Source organism: Carex rostrata, chromosome 4, assembly GCF_964058835.1.
Source record: "Carex rostrata chromosome 4, lpCarRost1.2, whole genome shotgun sequence".
Classification (NCBI taxonomy): Eukaryota; Viridiplantae; Streptophyta; class Magnoliopsida; order Poales; family Cyperaceae; genus Carex; species Carex rostrata.
The window spans coordinates 14,829,031-14,853,276 of NC_135921.1; the positions used below are offsets into that span (position 1 = coordinate 14,829,031).

The 24,246-nt window shown below is 35.8% G+C and overlaps 4 protein-coding genes across 4 annotated transcripts; 1 reads left to right on the forward strand and 3 right to left on the reverse strand.

Annotated features, from left to right (window-relative positions):
• The first annotated feature begins 176 nt into the window (after positions 1–176).
• Positions 177–1,091, forward strand: LOC144553283 (uncharacterized). Its single transcript, XM_078301380.1, has one exon. The coding sequence runs from the start codon at positions 177–179 to the stop codon at positions 1,089–1,091; it is 915 nt and encodes a 304-aa protein (XP_078157506.1).
• Positions 1,092–1,481: 390 nt separating this feature from the next.
• On the reverse strand, positions 1,482–3,778 carry LOC144552733 (putative inactive purple acid phosphatase 27). Its single transcript, XM_078300726.1, has 6 exons — positions 3,656–3,778; positions 3,130–3,197; positions 2,908–3,001; positions 2,467–2,655; positions 2,271–2,351; positions 1,482–1,695 (listed from the first exon to the last, which is right to left on the reverse strand). The coding sequence occupies exons 1-6, from the start codon at positions 3,758–3,760 to the stop codon at positions 1,630–1,632; spliced, it is 603 nt and encodes a 200-aa protein (XP_078156852.1). The 5' UTR covers positions 3,761–3,778; the 3' UTR covers positions 1,482–1,629.
• Positions 3,779–9,749: 5,971 nt separating this feature from the next.
• LOC144553588 (plasma membrane ATPase-like) lies at positions 9,750–14,203 on the reverse strand. The gene is made up of 12 exons (XM_078301816.1): positions 14,089–14,203; positions 13,775–13,894; positions 13,583–13,681; positions 13,339–13,476; positions 12,610–13,251; positions 12,361–12,480; positions 11,737–12,283; positions 11,134–11,648; positions 10,707–10,880; positions 10,427–10,609; positions 10,140–10,333; positions 9,750–10,065 (listed from the first exon to the last, which is right to left on the reverse strand). The coding sequence occupies exons 1-12, from the start codon at positions 14,137–14,139 to the stop codon at positions 9,969–9,971; spliced, it is 2,880 nt and encodes a 959-aa protein (XP_078157942.1). The 5' UTR covers positions 14,140–14,203; the 3' UTR covers positions 9,750–9,968.
• A 2,406-nt stretch (positions 14,204–16,609) lies between these two features.
• Positions 16,610–17,652, reverse strand: LOC144553603 (Ribosomal protein L39 family protein). The gene is made up of 3 exons (XM_078301834.1): positions 17,545–17,652; positions 17,336–17,439; positions 16,610–16,783 (listed from the first exon to the last, which is right to left on the reverse strand). The coding sequence occupies exons 1-3, from the start codon at positions 17,545–17,547 to the stop codon at positions 16,735–16,737; spliced, it is 156 nt and encodes a 51-aa protein (XP_078157960.1). The 5' UTR covers positions 17,548–17,652; the 3' UTR covers positions 16,610–16,734.
• Positions 17,653–24,246: the final 6,594 nt, after the last annotated feature.

Sequence of the window (24,246 nt, forward strand, 5' to 3'; positions counted from 1 at the left end):
AAAGCCGAAGAAAAGGAATCCGCACCGCACTTATCCTGAGCTGAGGGCTGACTAGCTGAGCGGGCTGAGGCGACAATGCTCCGCCTTCACCATCCAATCCCCACTTATCTTCACTTCACCCCAACCACCGAACCCTCCGGCCTCCATCAATTCCCTTTCTTCAAGCTCAAAGAATAATGCGCACGAGCCCTTGGTTTCTCACCGCCGAACCACAGAAAAGGATCGAGCCCAAGCTAGACTTCTTCCTCAGCTACGGCTACACTCACGCTCAACTCATCAATCTCATCTGCCGCGACCCCAAACTCCTCTCCACTGGCCTCAACTCTCGCATCAGACCCAATATGCTACACCTTGAGTGGCTACTTGGATCCAAGTCACTTGTCCTCAAGGCTTGCCAACGCGGCCCGTGGCTTCTTAGAAACGACATTCAGAAAACTGTCCTGCCGGTTGTTAGTGAATTGAAAGCATTTGGTGTTCTGGCCAACAGAATTGGTCAAATGTTTGTAACCAATCCTTTAGTTTTGTCGCCGCCAGTTACTGTTATCAGAGAAACCTTGAATAAGCTCAAGGGCCTAGGAATGAATCCTGACTCCACCATCTTTGTTAGTGGGTTAGTTGTAATGGTTGCAACCAAGAAGACTACATGGGAGAGAAAATTGCAGCTTTACAAGAGCTTTGGATTGTCTGAGGATGATGTACTCTCGGCCTTTTCAAGGCAGCCTACCTGTATGCTGCTCTCTGATGATAAGATTAAGAAGATGATGGGGTTGTTCAAGGATACATTTAATTGGGATTCGGCTATGGTTGTGAAAAGAGTAGCTCTTCTCACAGTAAGTCTGGAGAAGAGAATAATCCCGCGTTGTGCAGTCATGGAGGTGCTCATTGAAAGGGGGTTATGGAATGGGAAACCGAGCTTGTATACCTTGCTGTGCATTTCTGAGAAACGGTTTGAGGAGAGGTTTATCGAGAATTACAAAGACAAAGTGCCGGGTTTGCGTGTCGCTTATCAGGGGAGGATGGAATATTCAGGATTTGCCTCGGCAAAATTTGACAAGTTAAACAGATATCTGTCAAATGGAACTGTCAAGTGAACATATCACATTACAAATACTTTTCCTGAAAAGGGGGGAAACAGGCTTGCTTCTCAGAGATTACAGTTCCTGATTCGTCAAATTAGCTCACTCTTTTTGATCAGACAGTTTTGGGGGCTCTTCTAAAAGATTGATTCATTTCAGTGACGCACCGCAAACAGTGAAACAGATCTAAACGATGTTTCTGTACCATCTGTTTTGCAACTCCTGTATTATTTGGTCTTAAACTGGAACAACGGCTGTGTACCAGTTCTCTGTTGAATGGTTTCATTTTCAATGAAATCAGTGGGTATACCCCACTGTTTGTCAAAAAAAAAAAAGATTCTATTTGTTCTCAAATTCCTTATTTACCAGCATATTAATTAAGCACTTGGTTTAACATATGTAAAAATGCTTTAAATAACAAAATCGGTACAGAACAAAAAATTCTTCACCCTCAATATTAAAAATAGCAGCCTTCTTTTATTCTATTTTAAAGAAAATGGCAACAAAAATGCTAGTTGCTCTCTTAGATATTCTCCAGTTCAACAATAACACTCTAAGTTGAAACCTGCTTTACAATCTGAAATTTATCGCGAACTTGCATTGTAGTTGAATTCACAAACTGGAAAATGAATTAAAAGGGGAAAAAAAAAATGAGAGGAGCAAATACAACATTAATTACTGAAATTCAAGACCCAAAGAAACAAGTAGTTTTTCTTTTAGCAATGAGGTCTCAGCTTTTCATATTAGAAGTCTGGTATGTATGTTTTAAAATTTGTACTAAGTTGGAGCAGAGCCAATTCATATATATTTCAGTTTCTTGGTCTGGTGTATCGGTTTGGTGCCAGAATTGAACATGATATCAACCCATCCAAATATCAACACTTAGGGGTGCAAACGGGTCGGATATTATCCGTCCGGATCCGAATCCAAAAATTAGATACAGATATCCAAATATCCGTGCGGATACGAATACAGATATAATTTTAAATTTAAATTATCCGTATCCAAATAGTAGATATACACCATATATACATATTATGAAAAAATTTATGTAATTCACCATTACAAAAAGCGGATATCTGTATCCATATCCATCTAATATCCGATCCGTATCCAAAAAATAAAGATGGATACGGATATGGTTTTACTACCATTATCACTATCCGATCCGTTTGCACCCCTGTCAACACTGACCTCAAATTGTAAATTATTCCTTGTGGTACTCGCGCGCGCAAAACCAAATTCAGAAATCCTTGCCAAACTCCAGCTGTTTACCTGATTGAGTAGAATATTTATTTCTCAGTACATACTTGTCTCCTTTGCCCAAACAAGTAACAATAGTAAAGTAAAGAAAAGAAGAATAAGAGAGCAGAGCATAGAGAAGACTCACATTGATTGGGAAACTATCCAAGGAAAATCCGGCCATTCCTACTATGACATGAATTGGTGCTGTGTAATTGCTGTTATAGTAAGTGTCAATTCCAATGTTGTCCTTTCTCGGCATGTCTTTGCACTCATCTTGGTATATTGTGCAAGTTCTTTCATAGTTATGCACATGGCCAAATAACACCAAATCTACCTATATTTCAATTTATAGAGGGCACTATGGTAAATACTATAATTTTACTAAGAAGATTCTGACCATGAACTGTATCAATACACCTTACAAGGTTCTTTTTTTTGTTCGAAATAAAATCATAAGTTAAGATTTCATTATTTCATCAATTGTATATATTGTTGTATATATAATTTAATGCATGATGTGTTTACTATGAATAAGTGAATATTCCATAAAAATTTGATAAAAGAAAAACTTCAAGTGACCAAATACCTTATATTTTAGTAAGAGAGGTTCTATAGAATCACGAAAGTTGATGTCAACATTTGGAGTCACACTCTGCGTAGATGAATACATAGGTCTATGCCTTCATAAAGTAAAGACTAAATAATTAAACCTCAATATACTTGTATCAATTAGTCAAATGCATACACACAAATAGGTGCTCGAAATTAACTATTTAAGTTCACAGCAATCAAGATAAATTCAGCTTACCCAGCAAAAATCAACCAAGGCGTCCTTGTTCGGTTTACTGACAGGAAATAAGCTTCTATCCATTTATACTGTTAAGAAAGTATCACATTCAAATTCAATAAGTCAAATGAATAGAAGAATTTCTAAAGAAGTTATAAGGTGATTCTAGTATGCATTCAAATTTTAAGATACAACCTGTCTTAATATACATTCAATAGCTGAAATTTAAATTTGAAAGATATATAAATTTTATTTTTTTTATTTTAGAAAGGGACATTTTTGTCATTTTACTTGATGAGATGGAAAGAAATTGACTGCATTGAATGTCTAGATTGATGAAAGATCAAAGATTTTTAGACTAATTAATGACATTGTCCAACAAAAAATTTTATATGAAAGATAGTCAATTTGATATTATTGGAAATATGTTTTTCACTGGTAAGAATCAACTGTTATTATTTAAAATCTATTGTAAGATAGAATGTAACTTAAAATTTGGTTGAACACTAGAATTATCCAACTCAAAATAAAAAATTGGTACACTTACCTGTGCAGAATTTGGAGTCCATGTTTTCTCAGTTGAAATTATGGTGAAGTGTATTGGTCCTTGTTCAATGGAATACCATGGTTGATCTTTTCCAGATACTGGCATTTGAAAATATGACTCATATGGTACCCCACAGTCACCACCTGAATCAGTTAATTGATATACTGAGGCAGACCCGGTATAATCCCTGTATAACATTAATTAGGAAATCGTGAAATGCATATCTTGAAGACCATTTTTGTATATATGCCCTTATGATACTTGGAATTTGCATCATGTGTAGCTGCAATTGTAAGAAAAATGGTTTGATGCAAGCTTGCAAATTGCAAGGTTTTATGTGAACAAATGAGGAATTAAATAGAAAAAAGAAGTTTCTTGGATCCACAGAAAATTATACATTGACGTTCAAGGCTTCAAGGGATTTTTTGCTGCTACTTTTCATTCCTTGGTATGGTATTGAGGGTTATTCTAATTTGATCTGAGTCTGAGATAAGAGTTCTAAATCAAGTGTTAAGATTAAAAACACCCTATACCCCTATATTTCAATCGGTCATTTAACGTGACCCCATGCTCCCATCTTCTTTAGATCAGATGGATCCGATTAGAATAGCAAGGCGGGTGTGAATAATAGCAGATATGGATGCCTTTCAGCACAAAAAATGGGTGCGAATAATAGCAGATATGTTAACATCTTCTTTACTCCGTTGAGAACCTTTTTTTTTTATTTTTATTTAAAATGTCCATAAATTATCTTGACAAGTTAGCATATATTCATGCACGTAATTTGGTGGCAAATGGTTATCACACAAAATGTTAACATGAATGTTATTTTTATTTTTATTTTTTTTCTTTTTGTTTCTGTTTATAGCTTATTTAGCCACCACCACGTACTCAACCAGGATTAGAAAACAATTGCTAATTTTTCATTTTGTCATTTCTGTTCTCAGATGTAGTACTATCATCTCTAATACGTCATGTTGAATTGGAGAAGACCATTGCCAATATATGTTGTTCTGAAGAAAAATACATGTTGTTATTTGAAAACACCCCAATTTGCTGAACAAATACTTTCCTGAACAAATTTAATGTATGATAAGGTGGAAATTGAAACTAAGTCTCTATGACTTCAATGTGAAATTCTAACCACTACATTACAAACACACATTTGATATTTGGGAAAAAATTTTATTTGCCACTCCAAAACTTGAAAATTAGTTATTTGCCACCCTAAAACATTTAATTAGTTATTTGCCACTCCAAAAACAAGAAAATTATAAAATTGCCACAACTATACATCTAATATACATATTTGATTAAAATTAATCTGAAAAGTACTGTATAAAAAATGTATTTTAATATTTCCAAAATTACCCTTTCAATTGAACAAATAAAATTAGAAAATTGATATCTCATGTACCCTTCCCTTCGTCCCCTTTGCCTTCCTTTCACCCTTCCTCCGCCTCTCTTTCACCCTAAACACCAATGGACTTCTGGATGCATTCTTTGATTTTCACGAAATATCTTATTCACCAATATGCACTTTGCGAGGTAGCTTGGTCTAAGAGAGAATGTATGCGTAACGTTTAGAGCTTGCTCCTGCCGAACCTCAACACCAACCCCTTGCTAGGGTTGCCCACTTGCTCTCCTCCTCGTCGCCTCTCTCTCTCTCTATCGCATCCCACTCTGAAAACCACGTCGTGCTTCTCTCTCAAAGCCCCATTGCTCCTCTTACCAGCACATCACCACCGCTCCGCTCTCTCGGTTTCTCCACGTGGCTCCTCTTTCTCTCTCTGTTCAGAAGTTGTCCGACGCATCACTACCCCTCCTTCGATCCGAGCCGACGCGAGAGAACTTGTCAATACAGGTATGGTCCATTCCTTTCAGTGCGAACATAGGTTGAATAATCCATTAACACATTTAATTTGTTCAATTTTATTTGAATTAGAGATAAAGTAATTTTGAGACCGTTCAGGAGCTGATTTAAAATTGTTCCTGTGGATTTCATTTTTTTTTTTTTTTTGAGAAAGTGGGTGCAACCCACCGATTTCATTAGAAACCATAACTGTCAAATGCTAAAAAAGCTCCAAACAACTAGAGCTTATAGCATGTTTACAAAAAGCATTGCTAAACAAAGGAATGTTAAGTCCTAATACAAAACAGCCATAAGTAGAAATTAGCATATACTATCATCTAAACAAAATATAAAATCTTCAGACTTCTTTGGATCTTGTGTTCAAGGAAGTGAAATATCAGCCCGTGTATCCTGGATTATACCATGCATAGGGATTGAAACGGCTGGTATCTCTGGGGTGGGTTCCCCTACCAGCTCCACGTGGTCTACATGCTCCTCTAAAAGATTGACCTCTCCCTCTGACATCAGGGGCAGCAGATCCTGAGAAGATAGTTCATTAGTGTCCATAGGCAGAATAAGAGATAAATGGAGGAGAGAACCTGTGTTGGTGTGGTTACACCAAAAGCTGACAAGGGAAATAATTTTAGAGCCTACTGATTTTAAAGATGGAATACAAGTGTCTTGAAAACAAATCTTATTTCTTGCTAACCATATAATCCAAAGAACAGCACCTCTAACAAATTCTACTAATGGGAAGTGTTTTAATGGTATACAAGCATTTAGAACCCAAATATCATCCATAGTGGTACCAGAAAAAAAGAAATTATTATGTGAACCAATCCACTGCCAGATAGTATTAACAAAAGTACACTGCACAAATAAGTGATCAGTTGTTTCAACTTCTCCACAAAAGGGACAAGAAGGGTCTTCTTGCCATCCTCGTTTAATATCATCCTGTGGATTTCATTAATTTCCACCAAATTAAAAATGAAGCAAATTAGAACTGGGTTATTTTAGTTAGACAAACTTGTACCAAAATTGGATTGGTTTGGTTTGTGCGTAGGAACAAAATTTTAGTAGTAAAGACAGTAATACTCTAGTTTATGATTCTTAAGCTGAAGCTCCCCCAACAAATAAGCCTATTAATAAAACCAATAAATCCTTGCATCCTTTTTCTTGCTTTGATTTTTCATTTTCTCTTTTACTTCATTGTCCTTTTTCATGGCACAACAAATATCAATTAACATTTTCAAGGGATGAGCAATGCAAGTAATGGAACTTGTCTTTATGTGATTGTTGACTAAGTTTGGTTCATAAATTTACAGTCTTGGAGGAGCCCCTCCCAGCTTGAAGAAGGGAAATGGTCAAAACAAAATGATTTATCTAGAATTCATCTTCTAACTTTTGTAAAGTATCCATGAGCAAATTTAGATCTCTCTCCTATCTATTTCTTAGTTTTCTCATGTAATCTACTTTTATATATTCCATAGTTAAGAAATTGTCATGTACACTTTGATGTTTTATCAATTATACATCGTTTGAGAGTATTATTTATTGATTTGGATACATCACCAACCTGCGTGGTGCAATTACAAGTAGCAAGGCAAAAAAAAAAACTGTAGAGATGGGTCCTCGTGCATATAAATTTGCATCATGCAAGGATTGTACATATACATTCTTCAACGTGCTTTATTATAAAAAAAAAATGTGTTTTTATCATGTAAAACTAGTATTTAGAAGTGTGGGGCAACTTCTCATGAGATGCTCAATTCTTTGTTATGGTTGATTTTTATTTTCTGTTACTCTTTTGTGAAGGCAATTATTGGCAGTAAATTGATTTGTTTGTAGTTGACTTTATGCTTGTGCTGAAATTTCTTTGTAACATCACTATTGTTGGTACAAGTAAACTATGTAAATTGAGCATCCAGTATTGATTATTTGTGCAAGAAACTCTAAAGCAAATTGATTATTTGCGGACAAAGATTAAAAAAATATATATATGTGATACAAGGTACCACCAGCAGTACTGTACCAGAATAATTTTAAGCTGAGTTACAAGAGGTCACAAGTTCCTTTTTTTTATTACTGTAGTGGTTTTTTACAATAATACCCTAAATTGAATAAAAATAAAGTACATAATGAAAGAGCCAATGTTGCTCAGGTTACACCATCAAACAATAACAATGACTAATAAGAAGTGTTTTATATTAACCACATACTAATGAGCTGAAAATAAAGATGAAAAAAAAGGAAAACTCTAAATATTTTAGTTGCATCCGCCCCATATTTACAATATATGTATCAACATGCTCCTTTTCATGAGCCACAACCATACTGACAATGAATTGACCATCAAAATATGCTCCTAAGCCCTGCACCGACTGATTGATGCTGGTGCACTCATGGTATTGCGTGTCATTACAATGTCAATTCTTTTCTAGTACCAGTCCTTGCATGGCCTGAGAAACTTCGTCAGCTGAACCAATGCTGCTCAGGTTTAAGAATTGGATTACAAAAATATAATACCAATGTGAATCACTTTTGCGATCATACTCCGAAGAACCACTGATGCTCAGGTTTAAAAATTACAATAATGACATAATTAAGCCGTTCAAACACATTTTGCAATCATGCCCATATTAAACATCAATTGACCTTCACTTGTGTAATCATACACTAAATAAGCATCAAAGAACCTTTAGCTGTGCAGTTTAAGATGAAAATAGAGAGGTTAGGAAAAATACAATTTACTTAACAAACGTTTTTTAGAGAATCAAATCCTCATTCTTCCATTATGGGTAAAATAACCCAGCTCAAATGATTCAAGTTTGTCAAACTAAAATAACCCAGTTCTAATTTGCTTCATTTTTAATTTGGTGGAAATTAATGAAATCCACAGGAACAATTTTAAATCAGCTCCTGAACGGTCTCAAAATTGCTTTATCTCTAATTCATATAAAATTGAACAAATTAAACGTGTTAATGGATTATTCAACCTATGTTCGCACTGAAAGGAGTGGGTCATACCTGTATTGGCAAGTTCTCTCGGGTCGGCTCGGATCGAAGGAGGGGTAGTGATGCGTAGGACAACTTCTAAACAGAGAGAGAAAGAGAAGCCACGTGGAGAAACCGAGAGAGCGGAGCGGTGGTGATGTGCCGGTAAGAGGAGCGATGGGGCTTTGAGAGAGAAGCACGACGTGGCTTTCAGAGTGGGATGCGATAGAGAGAGAGAGAGGTGACGAGGTGGAGAGCAAGTGGGCAACCCCAGCAAGGGGTTGGTGTTGAGGTTCGGTAGGAGCAAGCTCTAAACGTTAGGCATACCTTCTCTCTTAGACCAGGCTACCTCGCAAAGTGCCCTATTGGTGAATAAGATCTTTCGTGAAAATCAAAGAATGCATCCAGAAGTCCATTGGTGTTTAGGGTGAAAGAGAGGCGGAGGAAGGGTGAAAGAGAGGCGAAGGGGACGAAGGGAAGGATACTGGAGAGATCAATATTCTAATTTTATCAGTTTAATTGAAAGGTAATTTTGGAAATATTAAAATACGTTTTTTATACAGTTCTTTTAAAAATAATTTTAATCAAATATGTATATTAGATGTATAGTTGTGGCAATTTTATAATTTTCTTGTTTTTGGAGTAGCAAATAACTAATTTTATGTTTTGGGGTGGCAAATAACTAATTTTCAAGTTTTGGAGTGGCAAATAAAAAATTTTCCTTGATATTTTAGAGAGAGAATGGATTTTTTTTTTTTTTTGCATTTAGAAATAAAATAATATAATATGCTGGAAAGAGAATGGTTGGAGTAATGAAAGATATGCTTATAATCTTAAAGAATGTTTCACTACAATAAATAATACAATACATTACAAAATATACATGTTATATGGCACGTTGCATGAAAACTATTTGTAGATTAATTAGCATTTGATGTAAGGGTAATATTGTGAAGTGTCAAATTTAAAACGGTCCATCTCTGCTTTTTATCGTTACGGTGCCTTGAAGTGATGGAGGGGATGAGATGATGGTGAATGCATATCTTAAAATTAGTAGAACCTAAGTACTTATTATTATGATCTTGTATATATAATATTCTTGTTAATTGATTCGGTGTGCTCTAATATCAAATTGCTCATCATGGCATCGTTCTTTTTGGAAGTAACAATGAAATTAACATTCATGACAAGAAAAAAAAAAAAAAAAAAAGGTCATCTATATGCAAAATCACAAATAAATCAATGAAATAATCGAAACACAACTTTGTTGATTATATTAATAATTAAATTACAATATCTCCATCAAAATTATCAGCGGTCTGCACGTGCATAAAGAAAATATTGTTTAGTACTTTTTTGTGGTAAATCATTTATACTGAAATCTCCTAACCTAGCATTAGCAATGAACAAAAATAATCCTTTGACGACTGTTTACTCAAGAAATCTCAATCGAACTTGCTTATTTCTTTAGACCGTGTAGTGTCCCTGGATCGTTTCAATATCGAGCCCCTTAAGCTTGACGACCGACTCGACATGCCCCTTGAGCGTGTGCAACTCCCTCAGCCTAGAAGATGCATACACAATTTACTCAGTATTATTCGCAGAAAATGAATTGTAAGGAAAATGTAAAATACTAACCTAGCAATCTCAGCACGCCTCTTTGCTTGTTCAGCAAGCTCTGACAACTCCCTGTAGCTGCTGTTTTCATTGAAGATAGTGCCGGCATTATCACCTTCGCTCTTCTTGTTGAGGCCATGCAGAGTTCTCTGAGCATATGCCCATTCGGCTTGACGCTCACCCTTTCCAAAATCCTTCTTGTTGGTAAAAGCAGTCTACATATACAATTAATTAACAAATCCATATACATCAGAAGGACTACAATCTTATGCCAAAGCTAATGTTTTGTTATAGAATATAATAGTCACCTTGCTCTTAAAAAGGTTGTCCCATCCTTTGCCACTTAGGACATAGCGGATGACAAATTTGAGAAGGTCGAGAGGAAGGTAAGTGACAATGCTGAATAACCAGATCACTCCAGCCCAACCCCAGCCAATACCCTCGATCTTCGCAAATTCCCAGTGGGCATATACTGCAATGACGGTAGCAACCTGTCAGGGAATGAGTTACAAAGTTAAATTAGGCGAGAAAGATTAGAAAGCATGAAGAATGTATGTTGTATTGTAAGCTCTGAGGTGAGGATATTACCAATTGAGCAGCTAGGAAGGCACCGAGAAGCAGGAGACCAGGACGCTCAATCCAAGACCAGCTCCTAGAACGTGTGACAAAAATGAGTGCTTGACTGATAATGCTCACTTGGAGGTACAATGCTGACATGAGCTCATCTTCCTTCCCTTTAAGTGATCTCACCCCGAATTTCTCCTGAAAAAAAAATATCATAGTTTAGAACTTAATTATCATATTTTTATCAATATGGAATTAGAACATTTTTAGTTGGCACATTAAATTTTTTTTTTTTGTAGATATGTTATTAGTATGTTATTTCCTTGGCCATAAACCCAAAATCCTTAATTGGGCAAGGTGTTTGTATAAAATTCGGTACCAGTAACTACTAATACCAAGCATGTTCCCAGCACAACAATCCATCAACAATACAACTAACGATTAAACTTACAGAGAAGAACTCAGTGTCATGAGCGACATAGAAGAATAACACAGTCATGAGAGCCATATATGTGCCAAGTACAACTCCAGTGGCAAAGATCTCCTTGAGCTTCCAGGAGTCAGGAAGGGGAGATGGTTTTACGCGGTCCTTAGAAATGGTCATGATTGTACCATCATTCAAAATGGCGATAATGAGGACCATGAATGGGGAGAAGTCGAATTTCCAGATTAGAGCAATCAAGAGGAAACCCAGCACAATACGAATGGTGATAGAGACGGCATAGATGGTGTAGTTCTTCATGCGCTGGAAGATGCAACGACTGGTTAGCACTGCACTGATGATGACACTAAGACCAGGCTCAGTAAGAACAATGTCAGATGCACCCCTAGCAGCATCAGTTGCATCAGCAACAGCAATACCAATGTCAGCCTTTTTCAGGGCAGGGGCATCATTCACACCATCACCGGTCATACCACAGATGTGCTTTCTATCCTGGAGGCGCTTTACAATTTCGTACTTGTGCTCTATTTAAGAAAGGAAACCATCAGAGGGGAAAAAAAGAAGAGAATAATTTAATTACAGTGCAACAAGATTCTTCAATTTGATAATCACCTGGAAAGACTCCAGCGAATCCATCAGCCGTCTCAATCAACTCATCAATTGGCATTCCAGCAACCTCACTGTTAGCATTTCCTCCTTTTTCACCCAAAAGGGTTGATGAAGGGTACATGTTGGTGCCCATGCCAAGGCGACGGCCAGTCTCCTTACCAATAGCAAGCTGGTCACCAGTGATCATCTTGACATTAACTCCAAGTTGAAGAGCTCTGCGAATGGTCTCAGCACTATCGTACCTTGGTGGATCAAACAGTGGTAACAGGCCCATGAACTCCCAAGGACCACCAAGACTCTCTTTGGTTTTCTCAGGCACAGCTTGCCTTGCCACGGCCAATGAGCGAAGACCGCGGTCAGCATATCGTCCAATTATAGTATGACACCTCTTCCTGGCGGCCTCTCCAAGGTTGCAGAGGTCAATGATTTGTTCTGGGGCACCCTTGCTTGCTCTGTGCCAGTTACCGTTAGAGTCAATATATGTCATGGCAGTGCGCTTGTCGACTGGGTTGAAGGGGAGGAAGTGGACCTCTTGTATCCCCGCACGTGCCTAAATTGGTAATCAATTATGTTAATAAGTTTGAAGGGGCTACAATAAGTTGGTTTTTACAAGAGCTCCATTGATACCTCCTTTGGATCTGCAAGCATTCCAACCATACAAGCATCAATGGCATCTTGATTCTCAACCCTAGATGCCCTTGCAGCATACAACACAATTGATTCTTTATCCAAGCCGTTGACAAACACCTACAATTGACCAATTGCGTTTCTAATTATCCCCATATCATATAAATGAAATTTTAAAATATGTGGTAACTAATACCAGATGGGATTAAGAAAAAGCAATACAAGCTATATATTTTTATGAATCTTAACCTCAATTAGCTCCTTGTCAACAGTGAGCTTGTTTAGAGTAAGTGTACCAGTCTTGTCACTGCACAGCACATCCATACCAGCCATTTCCTCAATAGCCGTCATGCGCTTTGTGATAGCCCCCTGCTCAGATAGCTTGTGGGATCCAATAGCCATAGTCACAGAAAGCACTGTAGGCATAGCAATGGGAATGCCACCAATAAGCAAGACCAATAGGTTGTCAATACCGCTACGGTATGCACGGTATTGAACAGCGTACATGATGACAATTTCAATGACTATGCCAACAGCAATGGAGCATATACAGAAGTTTCCAATGGCAGTAAGGACCTTCTGGAAGTGCCCCACGTTGTTAGTGCTATCGACAAGGTGAGCGGCCTTGCCAAAAAAGGTATGGACACCTGTGGCAATGACCACGGCTTCAATTTCTCCTTGCTTGCATGTGGATCCGGAGAAGACCTCATCGCCAGGATTCTTTGTCACAGGCAAAGATTCACCAGTAAGGGCTGACTGGTCGATCTTCAGAGGATCGCCTTCCAAGAGACGAGCATCAGCAGGAATGATGTCACCAAGCTTGACGCTGATGATATCTCCGGGAACTAAGATGGCTGCGTCCTGCTCTGACCACTTGCTATCTCTCAAAACCTGTGAAAGAGTCAAGTACATTTATTGTTTTTGTTTATCGCTTCTATTAATTACTAGGTTGAGAAAATATTTCTATTGGAAAATCACCTTGGTCTTGGGAGCTAGACTGGCCATGAGTGCAGCTGCGGCATTACCAGCATTGTTCTCCTCAATGAAACTAATAGTTGAGTTAATGATTAGAAGGACAACAATACCCACAAAGTCTTGCCAATCCGGAGGCTTTCCCTGTAATTAATTAGACATGTAAAACAAACAATTATTTAATATGTTGTTTGTGTATGTTAAAAGAGCAGTAAATTGCAACTGTATAGGAAAATATGAGTTGGCATACTCCTCCATTGGCAAGGACAATGGCCATGATTGCAGCCATCTCCATGACCCATGAGAGCGGATTCCACATGAACCCAAGGAACTTGAGGAACTTGCTTTCCTGGTCAAGTAAATAAAAAAAATTGAGTAACACACTGACACATATATCATATCAGCTACTCTTTGGCTAAAAACATTAACCAATTATGTAAACCTTTTTCTCCTCGAGCTTGTTGGGACCAAAGATCTGGAGCCGATGCTCTCCTTCGGCACTGCTGAGCCCTTCTGCAGAGCATTTGAGCTGCTGGAATACCTCGGGTACAGGAATCGTCTCCTGAAATGTACAAAAGAAAAAGAAATGATGATGCCTATTTTATCTTTTTTTAGCCAAAGGATCAGTGTGATGCCCAAAGGTTGATAATCGATTATTCAAAATATCTCATCAATTTATTGTAGGTATCTTTTGTGAGATTCTGTAATCAAGAACCAAAATGTAAAGAAATTTGTAGTGGTAATTTGAAAACTCACCAGGTCAACAGTCTCATTTTTTATGTCATCGAGTGAGATTGTTGAAGCCATTTGTGAATTGCTCTGTGTACCAAAGGCACAGAAGAGGCAAAAAACAACCTCAGCTCTGTGCAATTGGATTAGAAGGAGGTCCAAAACTCCCTAATATATAGATCAGTGAAGTGATCATGATTATTTGCTAATAATAGTGCCTTGAATTCTGTGACATGAGCTTTCACTACATAATCAGTTTAAGAAACTCTTGGCTCGTCTCAATTTGCCAATAATAGAGTACCTCGGCGCGTCTCTGATAACTTTGGACTACAATTTTAGAGAATTTTAAGTGTACCAGAAAATCCACGTAGAGTAGAAAACAATAGATTCTGGCAACAGAGATGTTTGTGCGTAGTGATAGAATGTGGCATTGTCTTTAACCAACTATGAACTCAGTGTTACTTTTTTTAACCCACAAAAGAGTCTACTATTATGTTATATTCATCCAATTAGAATTGTTGCTTCTGAAAAATAATATTTTTTAGTCATCCGTTCAAGATCAAGTAAACCAGATCTCATCAAATTACAACTTGGGGCCAAAGTGAAGACTTCTCAACCGTTTCTCCAGCAAAACATGTTCTACGTTCCACTGCAGCATGATTCGTTTAGGGGGATCCCGGCCTGCTGAACATTGTTCAAATCGTATTCATATCTGTTTTCAGATACATAGACTCGGATATCAATAATCGGATACAAAGTATATATGGCTGCATTTTTGTATCCATATATGGCTTTGTAAATTCAAAATCATATCCCCTTGATAATTCAAATTTCAAATATTTGTATCTAAATTTAGAAATAGGAATCAATTTAGTACAGAGAACGCTGCACCAACTAATACTACGCAGAACCTTTTAGACAAAGCAAAGTTTGACAAGTCTCCGCTCATTTGAAATGCTACACAAATCTTAAAGCGAGACAAACAGCTCAAATTAATTTGTCAAGGCAATCATTCCAGTATAGATTTATGAGCAAAACTAGGGTGTGATATGTTCACCAAGAGGGGTTGGTGAGCACACTTTCAAAAGACTATCGGATTAACTTCAAATTATAAATCCAAAATCCAAACTGTTGAAATTCAAGTACCGTGAGTGATGTATGTACATGTAAAAATTTTCAAGTTTCAAATATTTTTAGCATATGATCAAGCGGTCAAAACAATAAACATTTTATAAGTTAACTTTTTAATTATTTTATGTATTAATTTTTTATTATTTTTTTGACCGATTGACCATATACTAAATAAATTTAAAACTTTAAAATTTTTACATACACATACATCACTTACGAAGTACTTGGTTTTCAACGGTTTGAATTCGTAGTTCGAAATTAATCTGATAATATTTTAGAAGTGTGCTCACCAATTCCTCTTAGTGAGCACATCACACTCTAGTTATACAACTTCCACTAGAATCATAAAATGCAACTTTAGCATATAATGTGACGAAACATAACGTGATTTAACTAACATGCCGTGCCATGGTCACGGTACAACACGCAAATAAAATTTATTTTCACATAATATGACTAAAATGATAGAGGACAGCCGCACCATACAAATGATCAAGTTACATAATCGAACGTGACATAACTAATCATGTTTAGTTATTATTTTCAGATTTTAAGTTAATTCATAAAAAAATGTAATATAAATAAGAAATTATTACAAAATAAATTTTAATAAAAAATAATGTTAAAAAAATTGATAACATGACATTCAGATCGATTGGTGCGACATGACCGAATCAATTTAGGTGACGTGACTAAAAATTTAAAATGATAAAAGATAATCATGTCGCATGAAAGGACACATAATGCAATATCAAGTCACACATGACACGTGATATACCCATAACATGCAGTGACACTATTTGTAAAAGCGCGACTAATTTTCTTCAGTCCTTAACATTGAAAACTGGATTGATAAAACAGCTTTATAATAGTTCTTTACTTCTTTTGCTGTCCTTCGTACTACTGAGAAATCACTCAGATGTGAGAAAATGTAGGCACTGAACCATTTCTCTTCTCGTAGGATAAATCTTCAGTTTTATTAGCATGTTAGCATATTTTTTAAAAATTTGATCGTATGATTATCACAAAATCCAACACTCACACTATTATAATCTAATGTGGATAGGGCAACTCATAAAAAACAAATCCAATCCATACAACACTTCCACAATTTACAGCAATTTACAGGCATTACTACTCGCAAATTTGGCTCTTCGGTTTCAACAAAGTCATTTTAAGGTTGGCCCGAACCTGGACTGACAATCATTCTCTACTCACTATCATTGTACAGCAATATCCACCACACTACAAACGTTTTAACCAAAACAAGATTCCAAAAAAATTAAGTCAACTGAACAAACTTTCACATCTTATAGAAAATGTATAGCGAACGTTTCCGAACCAACAATCATACCAAGTACCATAAACCGAATTCAAATCAAAGACAAAAAAGCTATTTTTGTAACAAAACAAAACATAACATAAGCATCATAATTTATAAAATTTGTTCTTTAAAATTCCATCTACTTCCGAATACTTCCAAAATTTGACAAAAACAAGAAAAACTAACACAATTGGAAATGAGATGCACCACCTAAAAGCTTAGAATCCAAGCTTGGTGCGGCGCCAGTGCCTGCGCTTTGCATTGTACCTGGCATTCAAAAGGTTCATTTCAATACATGAAAGAAAGAAGATAAACATGTATGAAAAATTAGAGAGCAATGATTAATATCTAATTATCTGCTGCACATTGCATCTTTGACCAAACTAAAGTGCTATGAGATATAAGAGTCTCAGTAGAGAGTGAAAGACAAACAACTGAAACAATGGCATCCTTCATACTTTCAACATTATTCAGTAGAAATTCATTCAAATGCCCAGATATTTGACCTCATAACCATTTCTATCAGGTAAAAAAAAGTTTATGCACTAGGAAATCAGCAAAGATGCCTGGTCTATCCAGAGCAAACATAGTAGCACAGTGCTTACTATAGCACCAACTCAACAGTAACTACCTTTTTGTGAACAACTAATAATTGATGCTGGAATGTTTCCACTAGTATACAAAACAAATTTCTTGTTCAGAACCACAATTAACAGGTCGAGAAAGAAGCACGGATTTCTGAATCTAAAGGACATTCAAACAAAATAAGAAAATAAAAAAAGAAGAGGAATAGGAATAGGATTAGATCGGCGGTCTGACCTGATGGTGTTATCGGTACGCATGCGAATCCAGTGAGGAATGGGGCGGTTCTGCCTCATCTTCTTCGCCAGCTTCTTCTTAATCCTGAAAGTCTTGTGCGACGGCTGCGTTCAATCAATTGTATAAACCAAACAAGGGTTAAGTTCGATCAAAAAAGTTCAAATTGTATAACTCAGCTTAAGCGAGCGCGAGAGAGAGAGCGTTGATACCATCTTGGCGAAAGGTTGGGCGGATCGGCGAGAGAAACCCTAAGCTGGAGAAACCCTAGCCAAAAGCACGACAGACATTATATAAGGGTCGAGGAGATAACGGGCCCGCAACTATTTGAATTTTAGCCTGATTGTAAAATCTCAAGCCCATAAAATAAAACGAAGAGTGGGCTTCAGTTAATTAGATAGATATAGATAAATATAATGAAGGTCGATATGCATATGCTGAAAGCAAGTAAGCCCATGCTATAATGGGCTAACAAGGAATGACGAAATTTCGCAATTTAGGCTTTTAAATTTTAAATTATACCCAATTTAGGCAAGCATAATTCGAATTAGGCACGTTACTTGCATCCCTCCTGGATCGTACAGGAATCCTATGAACCCAACACCAATCCCCTCTTTCAAACAACATGTGCATATAAATTCTCCGACACTGTTCAATTCACGCGTTGCGTTGCGTTGCGTTGCGGAGGAAAAATTAGGCTGCCTAGCTATTAACCAAGTTTATGCTACAAGCCAACTGTCAACCGTGCATGACAGAGCAAGGCTTGCTTGCTGTATAATAATTTATATACCATGCATTCAACGGTGATAGCGATTGGATTTTGAGCTCGTTATCAGTTTTTCTTCATTTCTTCCTTCATTCTCGCTCTTTCGATACATGCCAATTTACGCATTTTTCCACAGTTGTATGTTTCTTGTGTGAATAATATATATACCTTTAAGATAAATCATTTTTTTTTCTTTCTTACTGATCAAGGCCCATCTCTGAGTTACTAATTTGTTGATTTGTCACTTGTGTTCTGTTACATGAATAATGAATTAATTAAGAAGTCGTGATAGTTACCTGGAAAGCAAAATGTGAATACTCAGTTATTCAAAGTGCATGCTTATTTTACGTACCGATAAAAAGTACAGTGCACATTTCAACGTATTTCCATTCGATCAATCTGCCTGCGTTGTCCAGGATCCTGATCCCAGGCCACAACAGGAATATTAATTAATTAATTAATTAATATATATATATATATATAATTAATCTCCGGCAAATCCGAAAACCGCCTGAAAGAGATTTGGATTCGACAATCCACATGACTGATGAGTGATGACTGGTACCACAGTCCACAATGTATAAGACTAAGAGAGAGTAGTTGAGTACCAATCACGAGCTCTGGGTCCACTTGGAGGAGTCAATTGGTATCCCCTAAACTGCGGATCAGAGATGCTGACCAACGACTCTATCTCTTATCCCTAAATTACAAAGGAACTGCTTGCCCCATATATTCATTTCTACTGCTAATTAATTCTTCTTTATCATACACATTCACATTATTAACACTGATATTATTACAAAGGATCCAATTCATGCAAGGTTGAGAACAACGCGCATTCCCAATTTTGACCAATAAGTGGACATTTACCTACAACACTATTTTATTCATAACAATCTACCCTGAGAGGGACATGCCAACATTCTCTATTTATTTATTTTTTTTAAATATAAATATGAAGGAATATAAATTATTGCTCTAGCTAGGTATAGAAATTAAACACATACCCAAAACAAGTGCAATTTTTTTAATTTTTTTTTTAATTTTAAATAAGAGGTTACAAGGAAGTACCACTGTACCAGGGTACTCTGGAGAGGAGAGAATAACATGTATTAAAAAAAAAAATAGAAGAAAAACAACAAACAAAGAAAAATAAAAATGCACACACTGTAATCTGTAAAACAGTGGGCAGAGTACATAACATAACTCAAGGAGGAACACAAGCTGCTCCAGGATATATACTCATCACATGGCTATGGGATGGAGATGGATCATGTCGCTGTATAGTCAGATGCCTCCGGATAGCATGTATGTATCATATATACAATATCTACCTTATGCATCTCTGCATATATTAAATGGACTTGGGCTTGTTGCTAGGATCTAAAAACAGTCCTGTCATGACCGGATACACGTCATGGCACGGTACAGTTCTATTACGGCATGACACGGCACGTGTGTTGGTTACATGTCATGATTCACGTGTTCCATACTGTGACCATTCGCGTGATGTGATCATTTTTCAAAAACTTGGCACGACATGACATATCACGCGAAACATCCGGTCACAACACTGCACAGCACGTGGTCATGCTAGTCACATGTAATTAAGACTATTAGATCTTGATTGAATAATGAATCTTGAATAAACTAAATTAAATTAAAAATAAAAATAAAAACTATTATGCATGACCAAACATGATCAACACGACCAGTCACATTTGGATACATCCTCTGTAATCACAGCGTGACTAACGTGATATAGTCACTCTTCCAAATTTAATCACAGTACGATACATATAAATCTAACTTAATCACAGCACGATACTTAATTTAAATCACGATGTAACTAGACACGTCACGTATTTAGATCCCTACTTGTTAGTATGGTGAAAGAATTAATAAGGTAGGGCCTTTTGTCCTCCTTTACATAATTTAAGAAAGGGAAAGTTACTGGATAAAATTTTTAATGTCTAGCTTAATTCTCAATTCATACTTAAATTCTCATAAATTTTCTTACAATTATTGTCGTTAGTTGTTGAGATTCAAATTAAACAATTTAGATTGTATATCATAATCGAGTAAGGCTTAGATAGCATAAGACTATTTGTACTATGATCTCAAAAATCTATCGAATAAATTTTAAACTTCAATCTAAGTATTTAAGTAAATTGATTATATAACGAATTTGTAGAATACTAATTTTTCGTATTTTTGAATTTTTTTTCAAAAATCATTGCTCTCTATCTGGGGGCTCTTATTCTCCAAAACAAGTGGTTCGTTTTTTCTTCTTCTCTTTTACTGCGCTCTTCTTCTCTACTTTAGCAATGAAAGACTGAGTGAAATGAACTGTACAAATAGTTACCTATATTATATATTTGTGAGATATTAGTTGTTGTGCTTTTGGTTTGTTGCCAATGCTAATGATGCTAATTAAGATGTCGTTTATTTCCTTCTCTCTTTCTTCTTCTTCTCCTGCTTCCAAGCTTCTTTTCTAACTTCTATTATGACGATTCTCCCTCTGTGAGGTGATTGTCCTGATCCACTTGATTTAGTTCTCAGTCTGATTTGACTCAATGCCTTCTTGACTGCACATTACTCTGAGCGATGACTATCATTATCTGGTTGATTCAGTTCACAGTCTGGTTTGATTTAGTGTCTTTTCGGTCGTATTCAATCTGGTGTCATCTATCAAAAGGAACAAAACAAATATTCACACAATGAAAATAATCGCTAACTAGACTCCTATCATTACAATCAAGCAAGAATGATTAAATTTGTATCATGTAATAGTAAATTTGTAATTTTTTTGAATTAATGCAATTGCTTATGGACTTTCAACCAAAAAATAATAATTGAATCCTTAATTAAGAGATGGATAGAGATGAGATGTCTTCCCTCGGAAGAATAGAAATGCATAGAACAGCATGGCTGGGGTCCGCAAATTTCCAGTATGAGGTGCACCTTTTTGAGTGGCGTGCATTCAGCAAAGTTTAGAGAAATAAAGGACAGGGATTCGTTGAAATGCATTAACATCAGGTGTGATGCTAACATGCCATGAATCATTGCCCATATCCTTCATGTGGGGTGAGCTGATGAAATACAAAACCGGGAAAATATAACATATCATCAATTTATCAAGTAACCGCCATTGTTTCAATTGTATTGGTGTTCGAGTTGTTATTCACTGTTAAATATATTTGGATTAATTTTTTTAATCGAACAATTTTTATACAAAATTATTTTTTATTTAATAAATTTTGAATACAAATAAGTATATTTTTCGAAATATTGTACTTCAAAAGGTGTCCAATTATAAACAACACGATCCAGTATTGTTTAAGACAATAAAATCCAGTATTGTTTAAGACTTGTAATATATTGTAGATACATCATGATCAAGCGCACATTTTTTAAATGAGAAGAGATCAAAGAACAATACAAGAATAATCTGATAAAAAAAAATTAAGTAGGACAAAAAAAAAAAGCATAAACAATGTGGCATATTTAAAAAGTTTAGATGTTTAACATTTATGCAGCGTCAAATATATTGCCACGAAAATAAAGGTCTTTCTGTTCATTTTCCGTCCATCAGATTTAAAATATACGATCCTATATAAATAAATTAATTACATGGATAATAATGATTATTTAAGAGAATTTTGTTATGCAATCTGGATTCTCCATTGTAGATTGGATGGATCAAATATAAAAATATAACTTCTCTTTATTTTATTTTCACGTGGTGATCGAATAACAAGGGAAACAGGTTCAGCTACTGTAGGAATATTGCTTCCGGAAGAACACTATCATAGAAATATTTCTGACGGTCCAACTCAATTTTTTTTTTTTAGTGATCAAACGGATTGGCAAGTTTTTCACCATATTATATATATCTATTAAAATTTGAACTTTAAAGGCAATTTTAACAGAAGCTTAATTACTATTTTAACTATTAATTACATCAGGTCCAACTTTGATATTGATGTATTTTTAATAGGATATAATCAGAGGTTCGCTAATATCAAAACGTTTGTTCCGGAGCTGTGGAGCAACTAATTGGTTTTCTGATTTTCAAATTCCAAACGGTCAATCCGAATTAAATGTGATCTCTATATTAAAATATGCTTGGAGACTAAATTTTTTTACTATTTAGTAAGTCAATTTTAAAATCGCTAATTTTAATAAACATTTAAAAAAATTTGAATCATTAAAAATAACGATTTTAAAACTGGTTTAATAGTAAAAAAAATTCAAAAAATGTAAAATTTGGTCTTCAAGCACATTTTAATACAAATTGAATGTTGAACGGCTTGAATCGAATGTTTGGACTTTGAAAATGTAAAAAACCAAAACGTTTGTTCCACGACCTCGGAACAAATGTTTTGATATTAGTCAACCTCAATATAATCATGACATATATATGTTGGGATATAACTAGGCGAAATTTTCAAATTTATTCTTTAAAAAGTGATGACAAAACAATCTTTATTCCATTACAAACACACCACAATTTCTCTAATGATGTATATATATACAGACTAAATGGAAATCAATAGTTTTGGCTAAGTATGGACTCACAGGTTTTTCTTCCACATGCTCTCCTTTTTGGCGAGGCATCTTAAAAGGTGCCCATGTAGTCAATACTGGGCTAGCCAGATCTTTGGGTAATGGTTTTACCATTTTATTTTAGAAGGATAGATGGTATTCAGAAAATATTTTAACATGTTTATATCCAAATCTCTTTCTTATAGCTCAAGATCCTGATTTATTGGTTAGTGAGGCTTTAGCACATGATTTTTTAGATATGTCTTTCACACAACAACTAACTGGGGTCACTTTTCATGAGTGGCATAATCTGTTTTCTCATTTAAATAATTGTAGGATTAATTCCCTTTTAAATGACACTTTATTATGAAGGTGGTCCTCTATAGGTAAGTTCACAGTTCATTCTTATTATTTGTGGTTTGAATATGGAGGTATTCCTAATTTTGAATTCACATCTATTTAGTCATCAAAAATTTCTCTAAAGATCAAAAATTTCCTCTATCTTCTCAAACGAAATAAATTGCTGACTAAAGAAAATCTTTCTCATAGAGGTTGGATAGGTAATACATCATGTCATTTTTGTGGTTCTTTTGAATCCACTGATCATTTATTTGTGCATTGCCCCTTCTATTTTCAAATATGGAATTGGATTGCTCAACATAATAACTTTATGTTTGAGGGCTCAATTATGGATGATATATGGTTTATTAATGCTTCTATTCCCCTTAAATATAAACCTTTAATAGAGCTTGTTTGAGGAGCTGTGCTTTGGTGTTTATGGCTTGAAAGAAATAAACTATGTTTTCAACAATCTCGCATGCCTACTTTAAAAGTTATTGGCTCCAAAATTATTGCTTTAGTTACATTTTGATGTAAGACTTTAAATAATGATTCATTACTTCATTTGTCTTTAATTATGCCTATAGATACTAATGACTTGCATTCTCAGGATTTGATTGTATCAGAGACATAGGAAACAGTTCAAGAGGGAGATTCAGCGCTAGAGGTAGAACACTCTATGCTAGTACAGGAAAATTTAACCCATATGCTTGAGTTAGAGTTCGGTAGATGACGACTTTTTCAAAAAAAAATATACAGACTAAAATCGAAGATGAGCACTCAGCAGTGAGCAGCAGGGTGCTAGCTAGGCTGAGCCAAACTTCCCACATGGCAAACAGTGCACGCAGCCATCAAAAACCAAGGGAGCATGAGATCGTTTCCCTTTTCTCTAGGAAGCCGCATATGCTTAGGTTTCCCCTCTTTGAACAACATGTCATGGGTGGGGATCTCGTACATACCCCGCACATGTGTTGCATGCATGCCTCCAAACCTTTTGTCACAGACCTTCTAACCACACCACTACCTGCCAATTCGGACTTAATTCGGGTCTAATTCATTGCACGGTCAAGCCCAAACAGAACCCAACCTCTATATCCTCTCCATTTCTCATTCATCTGCATCAATAGTGCAGTCCTATCAGTTTTTAAATATATATATGTGGTCAATATTGAGTTTAATATCTGAAAAAACATTAGAACAGCAGCAATGGTATTGGTACAGCTCAAAAACTTGCACAACATATATAGAACCGTACTATTGA